The sequence below is a fragment of the Oncorhynchus masou genome, chromosome 1 (genome assembly GCF_036934945.1).
Source record: "Oncorhynchus masou masou isolate Uvic2021 chromosome 1, UVic_Omas_1.1, whole genome shotgun sequence".
NCBI lineage: Eukaryota > Metazoa > Chordata > Actinopteri > Salmoniformes > Salmonidae > Oncorhynchus > Oncorhynchus masou.
Window position 1 is genome coordinate 46302018 of NC_088212.1, and position 19446 is coordinate 46321463.

General features: G+C 43.4%; 1 protein-coding gene across 1 annotated transcript; it reads right to left on the minus strand.

Moving 5' to 3' along the window:
• Window positions 1-4814: 4814 nt before the first annotated feature.
• Window positions 4815-18375, minus strand: LOC135526619 (kinase suppressor of Ras 2-like). Its single transcript, XM_064955526.1, has 3 exons — window positions 18208-18375; window positions 5764-5799; window positions 4815-5362 (listed from the first exon to the last, which is right to left on the minus strand). The coding sequence occupies exons 1-3, from the start codon at window positions 18353-18355 to the stop codon at window positions 4815-4817; spliced, it is 732 nt and encodes a 243-aa protein (XP_064811598.1). The 5' UTR covers window positions 18356-18375.
• Between the last annotated feature and the right edge of the window lie 1071 nt (window positions 18376-19446).

A 19446-nucleotide genomic window follows, 5' to 3' on the forward strand; every position in this document is an offset into this window, starting at 1 on the left:
GGGGAGAAGGGCGGTGATGAAAGAACCCGATAGTCACTCTGACAGATCTCTAGAGATCCTCGGTGGAGATGGGAGAACTTTCCAGAAAGACAACCATCTCTGCAGCACTCCACCAATCAGCCACTCTTCAGTAAAAGGCACATGATAGCCCGCTTGGAGTTTGCCAAAGGGCACCTAAAGGACTCTCAGACCCAACCAAATTCTCTGGTCTGATGAAACCAAGATTGAACTCTTTGGCCTGAATGCCAAGCATAACGTCTGGAGGAAACCATGGACTGGGAGACTTGTCAGGATTGAGGCAAAGTCGAATGGAGTCCAGAGAGATCCTTGATGAAAACCTGGTATGGAGCACTCAGGACGTCAGACACAGCCAATACAAAGCAGGAGTGGATTCGGGAAAGGTCTCTGAATGTCCTTGAGTGGCCCAGCCAGAGCCCGCACTTGAACATGATCGAACATCTCTGGAGAGACATGAAAATAGCTGTGCGGCAACGCTCTCCATCCAACCTGACAGAGCTTGAGAGGATCTGCAGAGAGGAATGTTAGAAACCCCCCAAATACAGGTGTGCCAAGCATGTGGCTTCATACCCAAAAAGACTCAAGGTTGTAATCACTGCCAAAGGTGCTTCAACAAAGTACTGAGTAAAGGGTCTGAATACTTATGTAAATGTGATACATCAATAGTTTTTTTTATCACAAATTTGCAAAAATGTTTTTTTGCTTTGTCATTATGGGGTATTGTGTGAACTGTAGATTGATGAGGATTTTTTTTAGACTGCATGTAACGTAACAAAATGTGGAAAAAGTCAAGGGGTCTGAATACTTTCTGAATGTGCAGTATATAGCAAGAAATCCTCCACCATAAGAATTCCTGTATCTTCTATAGATGTTATATCCTTGTATTGCTACTGCTGTATCATCAAAGGAATTTTCTAAGTGAGTCTCAGAAATGGCTAAGATATTAATGTTATCTGATGTTAACAAGTTATTGATTTCATTAACCTTATTTCCAAGGCTACATATATTAATATGGGCTATTTTCAGCCCTTTTCTGGCTAGCTTCTCAGAGATAGACATCTTAGGGAAAAGAACAGTTTATGTATAGGTGTGTGTGCTGTGGGGTTGAAGCTAAGAACACATAGGCTTGGCTCTCTCCTCCCTTCAAGACTTTTGGGAGGGAGGGTGGACAATGAGCCTGTCATAGCGGATGTCCCCACACATTCTGGCAGCTTTCATGGCTGGAATAAGTTATTTTCTCTTCTTGCGCACAGCTTCAGGATAATCCTCGTTGAGGAAGATGTACAATCCTCTCAAGTTCTTGGTTCTTTCTTGAACAGATACCTTGTCCTTGAACCTCAGGAACTTGACCACTGTCGTGCCTGTCACCTGGGCTAGTGGGGTTTTCCAATCCTGTGGGCGTGCTCCACTTCAATCTTCCTGTGGTCCATCTTTAGTATCTCCGTGATCATTTCCCTCACTTTGTCCTCAGGTCTCATGTGGAGATTCTACAATTCTGCCCACAACAATGTTGTTCCACCTTGATTGTCCCTTTAGATAATCAGATTTCTCCATCGTTGTTATAATGGAATCACATTCAGAACTGATGTCCTTTCTCAATAACTTACAGATTGCTGTCACCTTTCCGTTTTCCTATTTAAACTCATCGAGCTGACCCTGGGAGAAGAGCAAACGGTTCTTCAGGTCCTGGACCTCTATGGTCAGGCTGTCCATTATTTTATTAGGTGACTCCACCAGTATTTGGACACAACACTTGAAGCTATTTTCTTGTTAATGTAACAACTGCTTATAGAATATACACTACCAGTCAAAAGTTTGGACACACCTACTCATTCAATGGTTTTCCTTTATTCTACTTTGTAGAATAATAGTAAAGACATACAAACTATGAAATAAAACATATAGAATAATGTAGTAACCAAAAAAGTGTTAAACAAATCAAAATATATTTTATATGTTAGACTCTTCAAAGTAGCCACCCTTTGCCTTGATGACAGCTTTGCACACTCTTGGCATTCTCTCAACCAGCTTCATCAGAAATGCTTTTCCAACAGTCTTGAAGGAGTTCCCACATATGCTGAACACTTGTTGGCTGCTTTTCCTTCACTCTGCGGTCCAACACATCCCAAACCATCTCAATTGGGTTGAGGTCAGATGATTGTGGAGGCCAGGTCATCTGATGCAGGACTCCATCAATCTTCTTCTAGGTCAAATAGGCTTTACTCAGCCTGGACAGCGTTTCGCTGCAGAATGCTGTGGTAGCCATGCTGGTTAAGTGTGCCTTGTCATGGAAAGAGCAGGTGTTCCTAATGTTTTGTATACTCAGTGTATAACCCACTGAAGAACAAGGGGCCATATTTACTTTGTACCTGCCCAAGGTTTGCCCCTACTATTCTAAGGAGAGACTGAAAAATAAAGGTAGAACCAAACATGAAATCAGATTAGGAGAAACAACTGAGCTATTTGAACCAAATGTAGACTTCTACTTATCCTCTGTGTGCCATGTATAATGCAAGCAGAGGAACAGCACTAAGCCAGTGTTTCCTATGCTTTCAATAAACCAAGGGCTAGCTGATTAATCCACTAGTTCAATCAGGTGTGCTAGTTCAGGAATAGATTGGAACAGTATAACTGGCTGGGGGAACCTGAGGAGAGGTTCGTGAAACACTGTACTATGCTACTCCCCACTGTGTCCAGATCAGTCCTGGGTTCAAATACATGTGCATTTGAGAATTTGTTATTAAATCAAATTGTATTTGTCACATGCTTCGTAAACAACGGGTGAAATGCTTACTTTACGCGTCCTTTACCAACAATGCAGAGTTAAAGATTAAAATTTAGATAAAAAGTGGAAAAAAAACAGTGAATAACAAATAAAAATAACAAGTAAAAATAACATTCCTACATACAGGGAGTACCAGTGCCGAGTCGATTCAAATTCAACTACTTGTCTTTTCAAATAAAAAAATACAACAAATACTTACTTCCAAATGTCTTTAAAAGTAATTGAAATACCCTAAATAGTATTTGAACCCAGGTCTGGTCCAGATGAATCCTAGTGTTTCCAGGCATGGTCCTGTACAGTCATTGATTAGAGAACTTAACTCTGAGCCTGCAGTCTATCAGTGCTCAGGGACCGGTAATCAATTCTCTAATGCTGTGTGAGTCCCTATTCACTGCCCTGCTTATACACTATCTCACAGGAAAGACAAGTACGTGCACAAACACAAACAAACACACACGAACTGGGGCAGAACACAACCCAGATGGCGGTCATAAAGAAGGAATATAACCTTCAAATATGAACTCACCAAAGTAGGCAACGATGGGCCACTGTCATAATTGTATTATAAAAATGACCGTTACTCTCCTGAGGGGCACTCCTTTCCTGGCTGCTGATGGTTCCTGATTACCCTGGGTACTCTGGTGGATCCTCTCTGGCCTGGCCCGTTAGTAGAGGATACAAGCTGATCTGATCTGATCAGCATTGCACCAGACCAGACGCACGGTCGGTTTGGTCAGGAACTCAGCGCCTTGCTCCCAGCCAAGCTCTCTGTTATCTCTGTTCTGTTGACAGGCCATTGTTTTTCTACGGGCGCTGGTGGACGTGAATTCAACTGAACGAATTAAGCTGATTGGGCCTCGGGCAGGAAGATAGAGGAGTAAATAAAGTACTGTGAGTGAGAGAGATAGAGAGAGAAGCAGAAAGGAGCTCCATCTTGCATTTATTGTCTAAGTGTTTTATTAAATGCAGTTAGAGACAATACAAGATTTCCTATGAGTGCCCTCTTCCTCTCTTTTATATAGAAGTCTATCTTAATATTATTCTTATTTTATTAAAACAGTTTGACAGTAAATGCAAGATTGAGTTGTTTTCCTGGGAATGGCCTCTGTCTTAAATAGAACTTAATCTTACTATTTTTTAAATACTTGCTGTATCAAAGGGCTAGAAATCAGATTCTGAAAGTTTAAAGTGTGCCTCAAGTGGACCACCTCTTGAAGCAAGTTAACTCCACTATATATAATTGTACATGCTTTATTATAAAAACATATAAAACATTTTTGTAACTTTGACCACTTTTTCGTGGTATCCAATTGGTAGTTACAGTCTTGTCTCATCGCTGCAACTCCCGTAAGGACTTGGGAGAGGTGAAGGTCGAGAGCCACGCGTCCTCTGAAGCACGACCCAACCAAGCCGCACTGCTTCTTGACACAATGCCCGCTTAACCCGGAAGCCAGCCACACCAATGTCCTGGCACGCCACAGGAGTCGCTAGAGCACGAAGGGACAAGGACATCCCTGCCGGTCAAACCCTTCCCTCACCTGGACGACGCTGGGCCAGTTGTGTGCCGCCCTATTGGTCTCCCGGCCGCGGGCGGCTGCGACAGAGCCTGGACTCGAACCAGGATCTCTAGTGGCACAGCTAGCAACTGCGATGCAGTGCCTTAGACCACTATGCCACTCAGGAGGTCCATGCTTTAGTTTTATTGTACTGACTGCAAGCTCTCTCTCTTTATCCATAAACTCATTGAAACCCTTGTCCCCCAGCAGAATCAAACTTGTTGGTACAACAAACAAACTGCTCTAAAATCACAACCAAAAAGCACAATTGTTATTGTAGTCGACCAATAGCCCCACAAAAGTCAAACACTTTATCACAATAGTTGCCATTTCTGACAATTTACTCAAAATGGCTGTTGTATCATGTGGGCAGGTCACCCTGTGTGGTGCCTTGCAAAATTGGTTTCTAACCTAAAGGATCCAGATGTTTAAAAAAAAATGGAATAAAAAAAGACTCACTTGAGTGTCTGCATGTCAGCTGCCTCCAGACCTATGCGGTTGCCCTGCTGGAAGTCGTGTGACTTGGAACGGTGCAGCGCCGTGAAGCCCGGCAGCAGGTGGATGAGCTTTCGGCTGGGCGGTGGGGGCGTCCCGGGGGCCTTCACCTTGTTTCTGCGCCTCATGGGGGGCGTGCCCGGGGGGGTCATGGTGTTCACCACCAGTGGAGTCCGGGGAGGGGTGTGGGCAAAGTGCCTCTGACGGGGCGAGGGGGGCAGGGATCGATGACCCGTGTCCATGGGTGTGAAGGCCCCCAGTCCCAGGTGGCTGTCCACGGTGAGGCGGTCTGGCTGGACATAGGGGCCATACGGATAGGGTAGCAATGACTGGGGGCTGTGGCACTGGCTGTGGTGCTGCTGGTTGTACTTGGCCTGGACCATGGGGCTTTGGGAGAGCTGGAAGCGGACCCACTGGCTGGGTTCTGGAGAGGGGAAGGGAGTGTTCTCCTTGCCAGACTCAGAGGTGGGCCACTGGATGGACCAGTCCTGCTTGGCATGGCTGCCTGCTGTGGAGGAGGAGAAGGAGAAACAAGAAGGAACATGTTACAGATAACATTTAACCACAAACAATTACCTGATACCTTGACCCTGCTTAATTATTTACATTTCTACATGTCATTTAAGGATAATAAAAACTCATATTTGATTAGAAAGAAATGGCCTGATGATAAGAGCAAAAAAGCGAGAGAGCTTGGATCTGACATCAATAGCAGACAATGTAGCATGGGCTCAGATAGGAGAGGGGTGGAGGAGAGGGATGCTTGATTAACCACAGCCACCTTGATCCCTAAACATTAGATGAGAAGCTGGAGATGAGGTTCATGTTGAATAAGTGAGACAGAGGAGTTTGGTTTGTGAGAGCAGAGAAGAGAGAAATTATATTTTCAGCTTAAATGGAAATATTCACCTCCGTTATTGGGCAATGAGTCATCCTCGAGTTGTTCTTGAAAGAAAAGAGAAGGAAACAAACGTTTAATTGATTTGATAAAAAGATGGCGAAAATATTGTTTGTTTCCTCTCTCTTTCTGTCCATCAGAGACCCAGCCATTGTACTAATCACAGTCTCTAAAACTCAACTCTGATCTGAATGCAGTATCCGAATTAGCTCAACAACACTAGTGGCTATGCATTCTCCCGAAAGTCTTGAAGGAAAAAAGTATTCCTTAGGAGTATTTCTTCCCTGTGATGTTTTAAGACTTTAAGACTTCTGGAGGGACAGGGAGGGGGATAGAGAGATGTGGAGTAGAGGGAGACACATTGGGAGAGGAGAGAGAGAGGGAGAGGGCTGAAGTAACAAGAGTGAGCGACTGAGCGTCTTCTTAAGGCCTCTCGTCTTAGGTCAGGGATCAAAGTTTATCTTCAGCGCGAATGTACATGTTCCCTCCGCGTCTGACTGAGACACTCCTCAGGACAGTACTGTATACACACACACACACCACGCACAACACTCCACCCACGCACAGCGAGAGACAAACAGTGTCCCCGGGATAGTAGAGTACAGTGTATACTACATGTTCAAAACATTAGGAATACCTGCTCTTTCCATGACATAGACTGACCAGGTGAATCCAGGTGAAAGCTATGATCCCTTATTGATGTTATTGATGTCACCACTTCAATCAGTGTAGATGAATGTAAGGAGACAGAAGGATTTGAGACAATTGACACATGGATTGTGTATGTGTGCCATTCAGAGGGTGAATGGGAAAGATAAAATATTTAAAAGCCTTTGAACGGAGTATGGTGCACCGGTTTGAGTGTGTCAAGAAATGTTTTTTCACGCTCCACAGTTTCCTGTGTGTATCAAGAATGGTCCTCCACCCAAAGGACATCCTGTCAACTTGACACAACTGTGGGAAGTCAACATGGACCAGCAACTATGCGGAGTCAACATGGACCAGCATCCCTGTGGAATGCATTCGACACCTTGTAGATTCAATGCCCTGACAAATTGAGTATGTTCTGGGGGCAATAGGGGGTGCAAATCAATATTAGGAAGGTGTTCCTCATGTTTGTACACTCAGTGTACACAGACTATAGGAGTCCTAAGGGATGTGTCCACTCATAGGCACAGACTGGGACTGGGAGACGGGTTGGTTGTTAAAAGACATCACTCACGACTAGCAGAAAAGTCTGTATTTTAGAGGGGTATTTTACAGCCAGGCCAGAGTTCAAACTGCACTGGACATTAGAATTAGTCATTGCAGTTCTATGGTGGACGTAATGATCTGTTGTTCAGATAAACAACACTATGGAAGGTTTACGATCTGATCACATAGGCTACAGTGGACTGCCTGCTTGCATGGCTCTCCAACACACAATCACTATCAGTGCTGCACTCAGTCTCAACATACAATAATACAACGTTGCACATAGTTACTCATGGTGTTGCATATTAATCAACTTCATGCATAAGCCCACATGAGTTAACCCCTGAGATGAGAGAGACTTCTAACTATCGAGGAGAACTGTATACGGGGTTAAACAGTATACAGGGGTATTGGGGTGGAGACGGCCTGTTTTAATGGAGTACCTCTGTGCTCTACTCTCTCCTGGAGAGGCACTAGCCTCCTTCCCGCACTTCAAACACACACTGTGGGGACTCTGAAAGTGTGCTGCACAGTGCACCAAGCTCCTCAGACAAGACCAGGATGCAACAGGGAAAGAGCCAGACGGAGCGCTCCTCAACTGCTCAGAAAGGAATAGAAGGTTGAAGATGACACACGATCAAGCCTGCTTCATTAGCAAAAACGTACGACAAACAAGCCACTCGAAATTAAAAAGTTTGGCATCTCCTCACTTGAAATGTTTCGAAATCATCAAAGAGCCTTCTTCACCCTTGAATGCCAGTAAACTGACATGGGGTCTGTAAATATAGATGATGACGAAACACACACACACACACACGCACACACACACACACACACACACACACAAAGCTTGCGATACTGAGGAGGATTTTAGTCAAATTACTAATTAAACACAAGACCTGCATAATCCAAAATGATTTGCAGACATCCATGTGACTGATGAATAGTGTGAATAGTCCACGTCTTAGAGTATCCATTTCCTTGGTATTCATTAATGATATGTACCCACTGATTCTTGAAGAGCATCATGTATTAATGCCTCATGGGCTTAGTTTAACTGCCGTACCCCATCAGAACCCAAAATCTAAGCTTGTTTTACTCCCATGTCATGTTTGTAAACAAAGTCAATGTAAACAAACACTTTATAGCCTCAAAACATGGCCCTTGCATCCATAGCGCTGTCTATGAATTTGAGAGTGGTTACATTTCTCCAGCTCCATCTCTCAGCTTTTTACCGAAACAGGGGCGGGGAGACGCTTTGTTGTTGTTTCAACTGCTTATTGGCCCTTTAATTTACCAACCATACTAGTATTTTACTTGCTCGGCTAGCCATCCACTTCACTCTGGCCAAACGCCAAGCCCACTAACGTTTCTTCTCCACGATGAGTCTGGAATTTATCTCCTCATCGTGTGTATGCGAACACATTCAAAAAACTGTTCTGATTCATCCCAGAAACCAATGAGTTGGGCCAGAGCCTGAACACAAGTGTGGAAAGCCAGAGATAGAGAAAGGAGGAAATACGAATCCTATTGGGCAATGAATGAAGGAACATATAACACCCCACCCATCACACTGTCGACAAATCGCATTCATATTGTCATGCTGCATCATTCAATTGCTAAGCTAATCGTCGCACAATCCCTTCTCAAAGTCAGGCTATCAGTCGAGAAATCTGCCTATTTTCCTCTAAAATAACTAATGTCACCATTCCAACGCTACGTGATATTACAGAGAACAAGTTAATTACCTCACATCTCAGAAAATATTTGTAATGTACTTGTTCACGAAATTCATTCTAATGTTGGGTTTTTGAGTTTACGCCCAATTAAGTTCCATTCACTCCTTGAAGGAGTGCTCTCCTTATCCCAGAATCGCCCAGAATGCACCACGCGGCCTATTAATGACGCATGGGCAACTTACAAAATGGCTGTTAAATACGATTCCAATGGAGTTTCCCATCTCCTCCAAAGTGTCTCTGGTAACGTGCCATTTCGGGAAATTAGTCAATGGCTTGGATCCTCTGATTGTTAAGAGATGAGTCTCAGACAAATCTATGCAGTGACAGATAGAACAGGGGAATACAATTCAATATGAGTCTTAGCAAATGGTCAATCAAAATTCTAACAGAACTCGACTGCAGTTAGTTCATGTGATCTCACTTGTAATAACAACAACAAAATATATATATTGTTCATTATGTAGCTCTTCTTTATCCCATTTAATCCTTCTCTATGGGGCTCCCTATTGCTCAACAAGACTCCCCCATAGCTTACAATGACGTTATGTTGCACCCTATGAGTCCCCATAGCTCACAAATGTTCCAAAGCCCATTCATTCCAGTACTTTGGTTCCACCTGTCTGTAGATTGGCATGTGCAGCCAGTGTTCTCTGTGTTGACACTTTGCAGTAGCAGAGGCCCTATACAGTACAGTAGCCTGAATTACCTCCATAGTGCTTCACAACACTTTAGCTCAACAATACACCAGTCAGAGGAGATGTACTGTATGAGTAATTATCCAAGATAATGATTTTTGGTAAATGGCCAACACATTATACATCCCCATTGTCAATAGGAGATCTTTACATGAGGACAGTGTTGGGAGAAAAGGTGGTTAACAGCATACTAATTGGACTAATTAGGACCAGGCTTTCGCTGTTGTGCGGTAAATGGCAGAGAAAGGCCACTGGGATTCTATCTGGTCCATTAAACTGCCATAATAAGGCTGCATGGCAAATGACACCCTATTTCCTACATAGGTTCCTACATAGGGCCCATAGGGCTCTGGTCAAAAGTAGTGAATAGGTTGGCATTTGGGATAAACCCTTTGTGAAAGGATGCCATATGCTCCTCGGGAAGAATCCCTGGAAGGATTGTTTTTTAATTCGTCTTTTGAATTGGATGACTGTGGACGATGGTGGTTCTACGGCATCATCAGTAGCTAGATAGCACTTTATGTTGGCTAACTAATCTATCATTGTCCAGGTGATAGGTAACCTAAAAGTTGTTTCTCCACCTTCTGGCATCTGTGAACATCCCCTGATTTCTCTCCCTTATTCTCGCTCTTCATTCTCCTCTCATAAATGGAAGAAACTTGCTCTCCTTTCCCTACTCCTTCTCTCTTCTCCCCTGTTCGCTTGTCCTCTCTTTTCCTCCTATCGTCTTCTCTTCTGCCATACTCCTTCCCTCTCCTCCTCTCCTCTTCTCCTCTACCATACTCCTTCCCACTCATCCTCTCCTCTTCTCCTCTACCATACTCCTTCCCTCTCCTCCTCTCCTCTTCTCCTCTGCCATACTCCTCTCGTCCCTTCTACCCTACAGCTTTCCTCCTCTCCTCTTCTACCATCCTCCTTCCCTCTCCTCCTCTCCTCTCCTCTTCTACCATACTCCATCCCTCTCCTCCTCTCCTCTTCTACCATACTCCATCCCACTCCTCCTCTCCTGTTCTACCATACTCTTCCCACTCCTCCTCTCCTCTTCTACCATAATCCTTCCCTCTCCTCTTCTCCTCTTTTCTTTGCTGCTCCCTCCTTTCCCTTCCCCATTCACTCCTCCTCTCTTCCTCTCCTGTACTGTCATCTCCTCTCCATGTCTCTTCTCCCATACGCCTCTGCTCTCCTCTCCTAATCTCCTCCTCCTCTTTTTTTTCTATACTCAAAGATGGCATTTGAAGACAATTAATAGTGAGTGTAATTGAACCGGTCTTAAGGCATGACAAGCGTGGGGACAGTCCATTTAATGACGAAAAGATGAGTGAGGACAGATACTGAATCTGAGACTTCAGGGCACGAATTGTCTCTCTCATGTAAACTTAACTCTAAGCGTTAGGACTAGATCAATACTATTAGTAAGGACAAGCCAGGATGTTGGGTTTACAGTGTGTGTGTGTGTGTGTGTGTGTGTGTGTGTGTGTGTGTGTGTGTGTGTGTGTGTGTGTGTGTGTGTGTGTGTGTGTGTGTGTGTGTGTGTGTGTGTGTGTGTGTGTGCGCGTCCGTGTGTGTGTGTGTGGGCGCCTGAAGAGGGGCAAGCTGGGTCATAGAATGTGTGGATATTGCAGCAACACAGAGGACCGACTGACGAACCCCTAGCTGGAATAATATGAGTCATTACTAAAGCAACTTGTGCGCTGAAATACAAACCAAGAGCTTTGTTGAAAGCGACAATCACCGTGCATTTGTTTTTAGCGTAATAAACCATTCTAAGCTATTCTACGTGTTCTTAATAGCTGACATTCTCATTTACTGTGTTTTACTTAACTCACTTTTTACTATGCATTTATGTGTTATGCTTCTCTATTTGACCCTTTAAAACCTTTTTATGTATGCAACTGTGACAGACATCCCTGTACTTCCTTAACCATACGTCTTCCCCACTAACAAGCTCACATAGAGACTGAAACGCGGGACCTCTGTCTCCGCAAACACACCCCACTGGGCACAAAATGGTGGAATCAACGTTGGTTCAATGTAATTTGTCAATGTATTGTGAACGTGGAATCTACATGGAAAATACATAGGATTTTTTTTAAGTCGTCAACGTAAACTGCTGTTTCGAGGGTGAAATTTCAACCACAGGATTGTCATCATGGTAATCAAATGTTATATATATATATAATGTTGAATTTGTACCTTTAAAACAATGTCAGATTTTTTTATACACACTATCAGAAGAAGAAAAGACAGTCTGGTCAGCATCTCCTAATGGAGGACTGATCTATCAACTGCTACCCTTTAGACTCCCATCCAAGGTTTTAACCAAGCCCAACCCTACTTAGCTTTGATATTTGTCGCTAACTATTAGCAATGTGCTATTGTGAGCATGATTGTTAAGAAATCTCCCATTAAAAACTAAATAGATTCACTTTTGCTATCGAAGTCAAGGGAGCAAGAAAAATGTTACCATACTTTATCACACATCAATGATGATATTTAGGCCTACAGTTGAAGTTTACATACACCTTAGCCAAATACATTTAAACTCAGTTTTTCACAATTCCTGACATTTAATCATAGTAAGAATTCCCTGTCTTAGGTCAGTTAGGATCACCACTTTATTTTATGTGAAGTGTCAGAATAATAGTAGAGAAAATGATTTATTTCAGCTTTTATTTCTTTCATCACATTCCCAGTGGGTCAGAAGTTAACAAGTTAGTATTTAAATTGTTTAACTTGGGTCATACGTTTCGAGTAGCCTTCCACAAGCTTCCCACAATAAATTGGGTGAATTTTGTCCCATTCCTCCTGACAGAGCTGGGGTGTAACTGAGTCAGGTTTGTTGGCATCCTTGCTTGTACAAGCTTTTTCAGTTCCACCCACACATTTTCTATAGGATGGAGATCAGGGCTTTGTGATGGCCACTCCTATACCTTGACTTTGTTGTCTTTAAGCCATTTTGCACATCTTTGGAAGTATGCTTGGGGTCATTGTCCATTTGGAAGACCCATTTGCCACCAAGCTTTAACTTCCTGATTGATGTATTGAGATGTTGCTTCAATATATCCACACATATTTCCTGCCTCATGATGTCATCTATTTTGTGAAGTGCACCAGTCCCTCCTGCAGCAAAGCACCCCCACAACATGATGCTGCCACCCTGTGCTTCACGGTTGGGATGGTATTCTTCAGCTTGCAAGCATCCCCCTTTTTCTTCCAAACATAACCTTGGTCATTATAGCCAAACAGTTCTATTTGTGTTTCATCAGACCAGATGAAAGTACGATCTTTGTCCCCATGTGCAGTTGCAAACCGTAGTCTGGCTTTTTTATGGAGGTTTTGGAGCAGTGGCTTCTTCCTTGCTGAGCGGCCTTTCAGGTTCTGTCGATATAGGACTCATTTTACTGTGGATAGAGATACTTTTGTACCTGTTTCCTCCAGCATCTTCACAAGGTCCTTTGCTGTTGTTCTGGGATTGATTTGCACTTCTCGCACCAAAGTACATTCATCTCTAGGAGACAGAACGCGTCTCCTTCCTGAGTGGTATGACTGCTGCGTGGTCCCATGGTGTTTATACTTGCGTACTGTTGTTTGTACAGATGAACGTGGTACCTTCAAGCGTTTGGAAATTGCCCCCAAGGATGAACCAGACTTGTGGAGGTCTAAAAAACATTTCCTGAGATCTTGGCTGATTTCTTTTGATTTTCCCATGATGTCAAGTAAAGAGGCACTGAGTTTGAAAGGAGGCCTTGAAATACATGCACAGGTACACCTTCAATTGAGTCTAATGATGTCAATTAGCCTATCAGATGCTTTTAACGCCATGACATAATTTTCAGGAATTTTCCAAGCTGTTTAAAGGCATGGTCAACTTGGTGTCTGAAACTTCTGACCCACTGGAATTTGTGATACATTGAAATAATCTGTCTGTAAACAATTTTTGGAACCATTACTTGTGTCATGCACAAAGTAGATGTCCTAACCGACTTGCCAAAACTATAGTTTGTTAGCAAGAAATGTGTGGAGTGGCTCCAACCTATGTTGGACTCCAACCTATGTGTATGTACACTTCCGACTTCAACTGTATATAGCATTTGCAAAGTCATCAACAGCAATTGTTGGAATTAAACCAGGAATTAAACTAAAAATAGACAACACAATATGCTTAGGGTTTCAAGCTCTGGTTGATTTCAAATGTAATGATATTTAGGGATATTTAATTATATTTGGTTGTCAACGCAAACAAATATCAACATATGAAGAAGATGAAGAAAAGTTTATTTAACGTTCATTTGAAGTTTGACTTGATTTAGTCATATTCTATAACTTAGATTTTAGGTTGAGATGGAGACTTGAATCGAACCTATCAATTATTAATTTGTAGACAAACTGGAATTAAATCCAGACTAAGTCAGTGGCACAAATGGAACTATCCAAGCAGAAGATACATGTAAATGTTGATATGTGGTTGCACTGTCAACCAAACACAATTCAATATTACCTTTGATTACAGCAGATAGCCTACAGTTAAGGCTATCTTACAAACTAATGTAACATTCAACCTTAAAATGAATAACACATCCACGGCCACATTTTGATGTTAAAATAACTACATTTCTTCTTATCTAATCATATAAAGCGCAGGTCGGCAGAGATCGTCGCAATTCCTGTAATAATCTGCACAGAATCTCTTATGGCATTAATCAATCAATCACTCAATCAAGGAAATGTATTTATAAAGCCCTTCTTACATCTGCAGATGTAACAAAGTGCTGTACAGAAACCCAGCCTAAACCCACAAACAGCAAGCAATGCAGGTGTAGAAGCACGGTTTCTAGAAAAAGCTCCCTAGAAAGGCCAGAACCTAGGAAGAAACCTAGAGAGGAACCAGGCTATGAGGGGTGGCCAGTCCTCTTCTGGTTGTGCCGGGTGGAGATTATAACAGAACATGGCCAAGGTGTTCAAATGTTCATAGATGACCAGCAGGGTCAAATAATAATAATCACAGTGGTTGTTGAGGGTGCAACAGGTCAGCACCTCAGGAGTAAATGTCAGTTGGCTTTTCATAGCCGATCATTCAGAGTTTCTCAGAGTATCTCTAATACCTAAACATTTGAACTGTGTTGTGCTTTTAAAATGGTTGAAAGCGCAGTAATAGATATTTTGGTGACAACTAAACCAAAAATCTGACATTTGTTTTTGCTTTTAGACCAACACATTGGATCTTCATCTAACTTTTAGCTGTCTTTGTCAGTGAGTGAATATAGGTTGTAATCTCATCGATCAACGTCTCAACTAAATATTACCCGATGAGCCACATTGAAATGACGTAATGTGCCCAGTGGGGGCGTTATACTATCCCTTTTGAAAACATCTTAACCAGCTACGCCACCAAAAAGCTAGCAATTCAGCTGTGCGGGTGGAGATTTTTTCAAGCTAAAGAGTCTGAGTGAGGTTACAAATCCTGTACACCACAAAGTCCTCACTAGTCACTGTCTGCTGCTGCTGGCCAACAAAGTCTGCGATGGCCTTAAGAGTCCTTACAAAATAATGTGACAATTATTACTTTTTCATGTGATTCGAGGCAAGAGAATATTCTGCGTATTCATGTTCTGCGTAGGAGTTACAAAGACAGGCTTCCATAGAGGACGATGACGAATCCTCCCAACGGACCCCGTTCCTCTCAGATCATTTAAAAAAAAATGTAATATTTAAAAGTGGTGGCTGAGCGTGATGGTGTAGTGATGGTTATATTCTTTCCCTTTAGGGTTTAAAGAAAGGGCTGGGAGATAGAATAGGCCTTTCTCTCCCCTTCGCTCTGAGTATGAGTGGCCATTATAGCAGCAGCGCAGTGTGTGGTGTTGCTATTACATTCACACCTCTCCCCAGCCATCCGTTTGAAAAGAGCCCATTAATGTGTGTGTGTGTGTGTGTGTGTGTGTGTGTGTGTGTGTGTGTGTGTGTGTGTGTGTGTGTGTGTGTGTGTGTGTGTGTGTGTGTGTGTGTGTGTGTGTGTGCCCGTACTAGTGTGTCTGTGTGTGTCCGGCGCCTTTTGCTGCCTTTGTGAACCAGGAGGACTGGAGAACAGGCACAGCAGGAGTAGCAGCATTTTCTAATGGAACTGTCTGTATAACACAGAGCTACAGTCTTAGTTATCCATGTTGTGCATTGCTATCTAATGAATAGCTGGGGTGAGTTGGGCTGGGTTGAATCTATTTCATGTATACACCTAGCCTATGAGTGATAATCTTTCAGGCTTGACGCACAAACACGCAGAGAGAGAGAGAGAGAGAGAGAGAGAGAGAGAGAGAGAGAGAGAGAGAGAGAGAGAGAGAGAGAGAAAGAGACACAAAACATACACACAGAAGAAGCACGAACACAAGGACACACACACCCAGCTGGACCCTGTATGGGCGTCCTACCGCCTTGCCGGCTCCTGTGGAGGAAGTCAGAACTCAGTCACCAATCAGCTACCGGCTACAATCTAATCATGCCTCAGGAACAGACTCACAGACCAGGCCAGACCAGTGTGTGTGTGCGTGTGTGTGTGTGTGTGTGTGTGTGTGTGTGTGTGTGTGTGTGTGTGTGTGTGTGTGTGTGTGTGTGTGTGTGTGTGTGTGTATATAGCCACTATCTCACCCCAGCCCAGAGCCTATTCAACACCCACAGGTTACAATGAACCTGCCTACTGCCTTGCGTAGGGTGCCATCTTTCGGATTGGACGTTAAACGGATGCCCTGACTCTCTGTGGTCATTAAATATCCCATGGCACCCTACGCAAGGCAGTAGGCAGGTTCATTGTAACCTGTGGGTGTTGAATAAGCACTGGGCTGCGGTGAGATAGTAGCTGGATATACACACACATACACACACACACACACAAAAGTAGGGGTGTTAATCCCGGTAACCTGGCCCCATTCCATCATGGCCACCTAATCTTACCCTCAATCCTAATTGGCATATATCCCTCCTTACCGCTCCACCATGCTCGCTGAGTGTTCTGGAACAAAAAATGGTTGCCGTGCAATACCCAAGTGGGTGCCACACATTAGTGGTGGATGAGGTGTGTTTCCCCCTTCCCCCTTATGTAAAGCACTTGGTGTACCTCAGTTGGTAAAAAGGTGCTGTATAAATCCAATTCATTATTATTATTATTATTATTATTATTATTACTGGAGTTAGCTGTGTGTAGAATCAAAGGAGGGAAGGGCAGTGAGCCGATGATGAGCATTTGGGCCGACGGGGCGCTGTGTTATCTGACAACAGTTTGGTACGTGAACAGGTTTTCCTGAAGCAAGATCTGCAGTCCTTTTTCACTTGGAGAAAAGAAAACTGTGTGTTATGGCTTTAATGAGGAGAACACTGGGGTGACAATGCAACTCTTCTCAGCTAGGCTTGACAACATGTCCTAAAGTATTCCCAGTGAAACATATGAGAGACACATCTGATGGGCATTGATTCAAACATTTAGGTGTGTGCGCGTGTGTGTATGTGTGTGTAGGAGGAACACACAGCATATAACATGACAGGTTATCAAACCGAGTGATAGTGCTGGTTTCCTGGTGGTCTAGTGCCCCCTTCTGTTCAGCCCGCAACACTACAGCACTATGCTGCTCAGTTCAGAAAATAAACATGTGGTCTTTGCTGCCCTCTATTGGACAAAGTAGCATTGGACTAAATGCCCTGTGTGCTCAGAGGGTGCATCACAATAGTCTACAGCAGTGGTTCCCAACCTTTCTCAGTTACAGTACCACCAACAAAATGTTGCTCTGCCCTGAGTACCACTGAAGTACCCCCTCAAGTGCATTATCCCCTCGTGTGCATTTTACCAGTAGGCCTATGGTCTCATGAATCTTCTCAAGTACCCCTTGTGGATAGGCCAAGTACCCCCAGGGTCCTAGTAACCCTGGTTGGGAACCACTGATCTACAGCAGCCTCCTCTCCTCGTATCCACCCTTCATCTATGCTAATCTGAAAACACTGGACAGGTGAAAGCAAAATGTTTCACCTGTCTGATTATTTTACAACAGTGGAGATTAAGAAAAGGAGGCTAGGAGAGCCTTTTAACAATTGAGATACACCCATGGAGAGGAATGAGGAGACAAGACTACTATGAGAATATCACTCAGTCACAGATAAGGGGTTGACTAGCTCTACTTGTTACAGTTTATGAGGGCAGAGAGACTAATGCTGAATTAATACAATAATGGCAAGAGTTATTAATGACTCAATATCGATCATTTATCCCCTAGATATTTCCCTTTCTGTTCCATTCTGGGCTTTTGCCAAATCAAGCCTTGTATTATTTGAACCTTGCAGGATTTTGCCCTAGTCCAACACAATAAACTAGCAGAATCAACAGATTTTTTTTGACAGTTTCCACACTGAATGCACATTTCTGAGACTGCAGCCTACTGAATTCATAATATCTTGCAAAATCTGGTCAACAGGGGGCGACATTCACCATATTATGAAAACTCATGAACTGTACGTATAGATAGCCTAGTACTACCATCCTGATCGCACGAGCTACGTAAATATGTTTTGCGTGTAGCTTGTAGTGAAACATACGTAAGCTCGCGAGATCAGGAATGGTAGTATGAGGCTACTGTATAGTACACTAACTGAAAGCTCCCCAAGAACTGGCTGTGGGCCTTGCTGAGGCAATAACAATCTGGAGAAGAGTCACGGTTACATTCCAGAGTGCCCTCCCTCTCTCTGTCCCTTCCTCAGCGATTGCATGTGTTAGGGCCCTACCTGACATGTCCCCACTGTCTGCCTTTCATCCCTCCCTCCCTCCCCCCTCCCTTCGTGTGTGTAGGGTTCCTACCGGACTGGTGGGCCTTCCTGAGGCAGGACAGAGAGGCGTTGAGCCGGGCACACTCCTCGTCGTTGGCTCCAAACTTCTCCATGGCCTTACACACCTGCTCATCACTCATCTCCAGCAGCCCCTCCAGAGTCACGTCGCCCGGATCCATCTCCTACAGAACACACACAAATAACCTGGTCCCAGATCTGTTTGTGCTTTTGCCTACTCCATTGTCATTGACAATTCCATTAAGGAGCTGGCAAAAAAGCAGAAACAGACTGGCACCCAAGGGTAACACTCAAGTACTATAAGTCAAATTCCAGTTATTGCAGGCAATAGCGACTGCAGGTTATAATTTCTCACACACAGGGAGTCAGCATACCTGGTTTCCCAGGTCTAAATCAGACACTGATTTAAAGGGAAAAAACGAAAACCAGCAGACTACTAACACTCCTGGGCCCGTATTTACAAAGAGTATCAGAGAATGCTGACATAAGACCAGGTTTGCCTTTTACATGCTCATCATTATATGGACTTGTAAATCCTTGATCCTACATCAGCACTCCTACCATAAGACACTTCGTAAATATAGGCCCTGGTCTAGACCCACTGACACTGAGTGGCTCCATTCCTATTGTAACTGTGTTGATTCCATCCCTCTCCTTGCCCCAACATATCTTTCTCCTTTGTCAAATAAAGTCTTGATTATTATATTGCTGAAATTCCAATTTGAATCTTTTGATCAAGTGGTTATAGCCCGCTGTTATACCTGACATATTTGTGTCAAATTCCTGTTGCACCCCATCATTTATTAAAAACCATTTGAATGCATCAGTTTGATTTTTCCCATATAGAAGTGTTCTGTATAGATATGTCGCATTTATGACAAAACGCAACCTTGTTGGTGGCAGCCGACCTGAACGTATGGCCTATAGCAGTTATTTATTCAGATCCACTCAATCCTCATGAAGAGAAGTGAAAGCCGTCTGAGCCTTATTCGAGAGTCCTATGTTTTATTCAATGTTAAGAAAAGTCACCCATGAAAAAGGTCATGTTTCAGCTTCTGTCATGCATAGAGCACTATCTAGCCATTTCACATCGGCTACACTACCAGGGTAACACCCCCGGCCCAGACCCATATAGTGTCTTTCAACCTACTGCCAGAGGGATTTCAATACTAAAAACATAACTATTTTCTTGTTTTCCCTTACTCTTACTGGCACAAGTTTTGCAGACCATCGGCTATTAATAAGATGGAAT

Coding starts and splice junctions, on each gene's coding strand:
- LOC135526619 (XM_064955526.1), bottom strand. CDS start 18,355: ATGGATCCGGGCGACGTGACTCTGGAGGGGCTGCTGGAGATGAGTGAT. Junction 5,800..18,207: donor CAGGAAGGCCCACCAGTCCG/GTAGGAACCCTA, acceptor TTTTCTTTCAAG/AACAACTCGAGGATGACTCA. Junction 5,363..5,763: donor CTCATTGCCCAATAACGGAG/GTGAATATTTCC, acceptor CCTCCTCCACAG/CAGGCAGCCATGCCAAGCAG.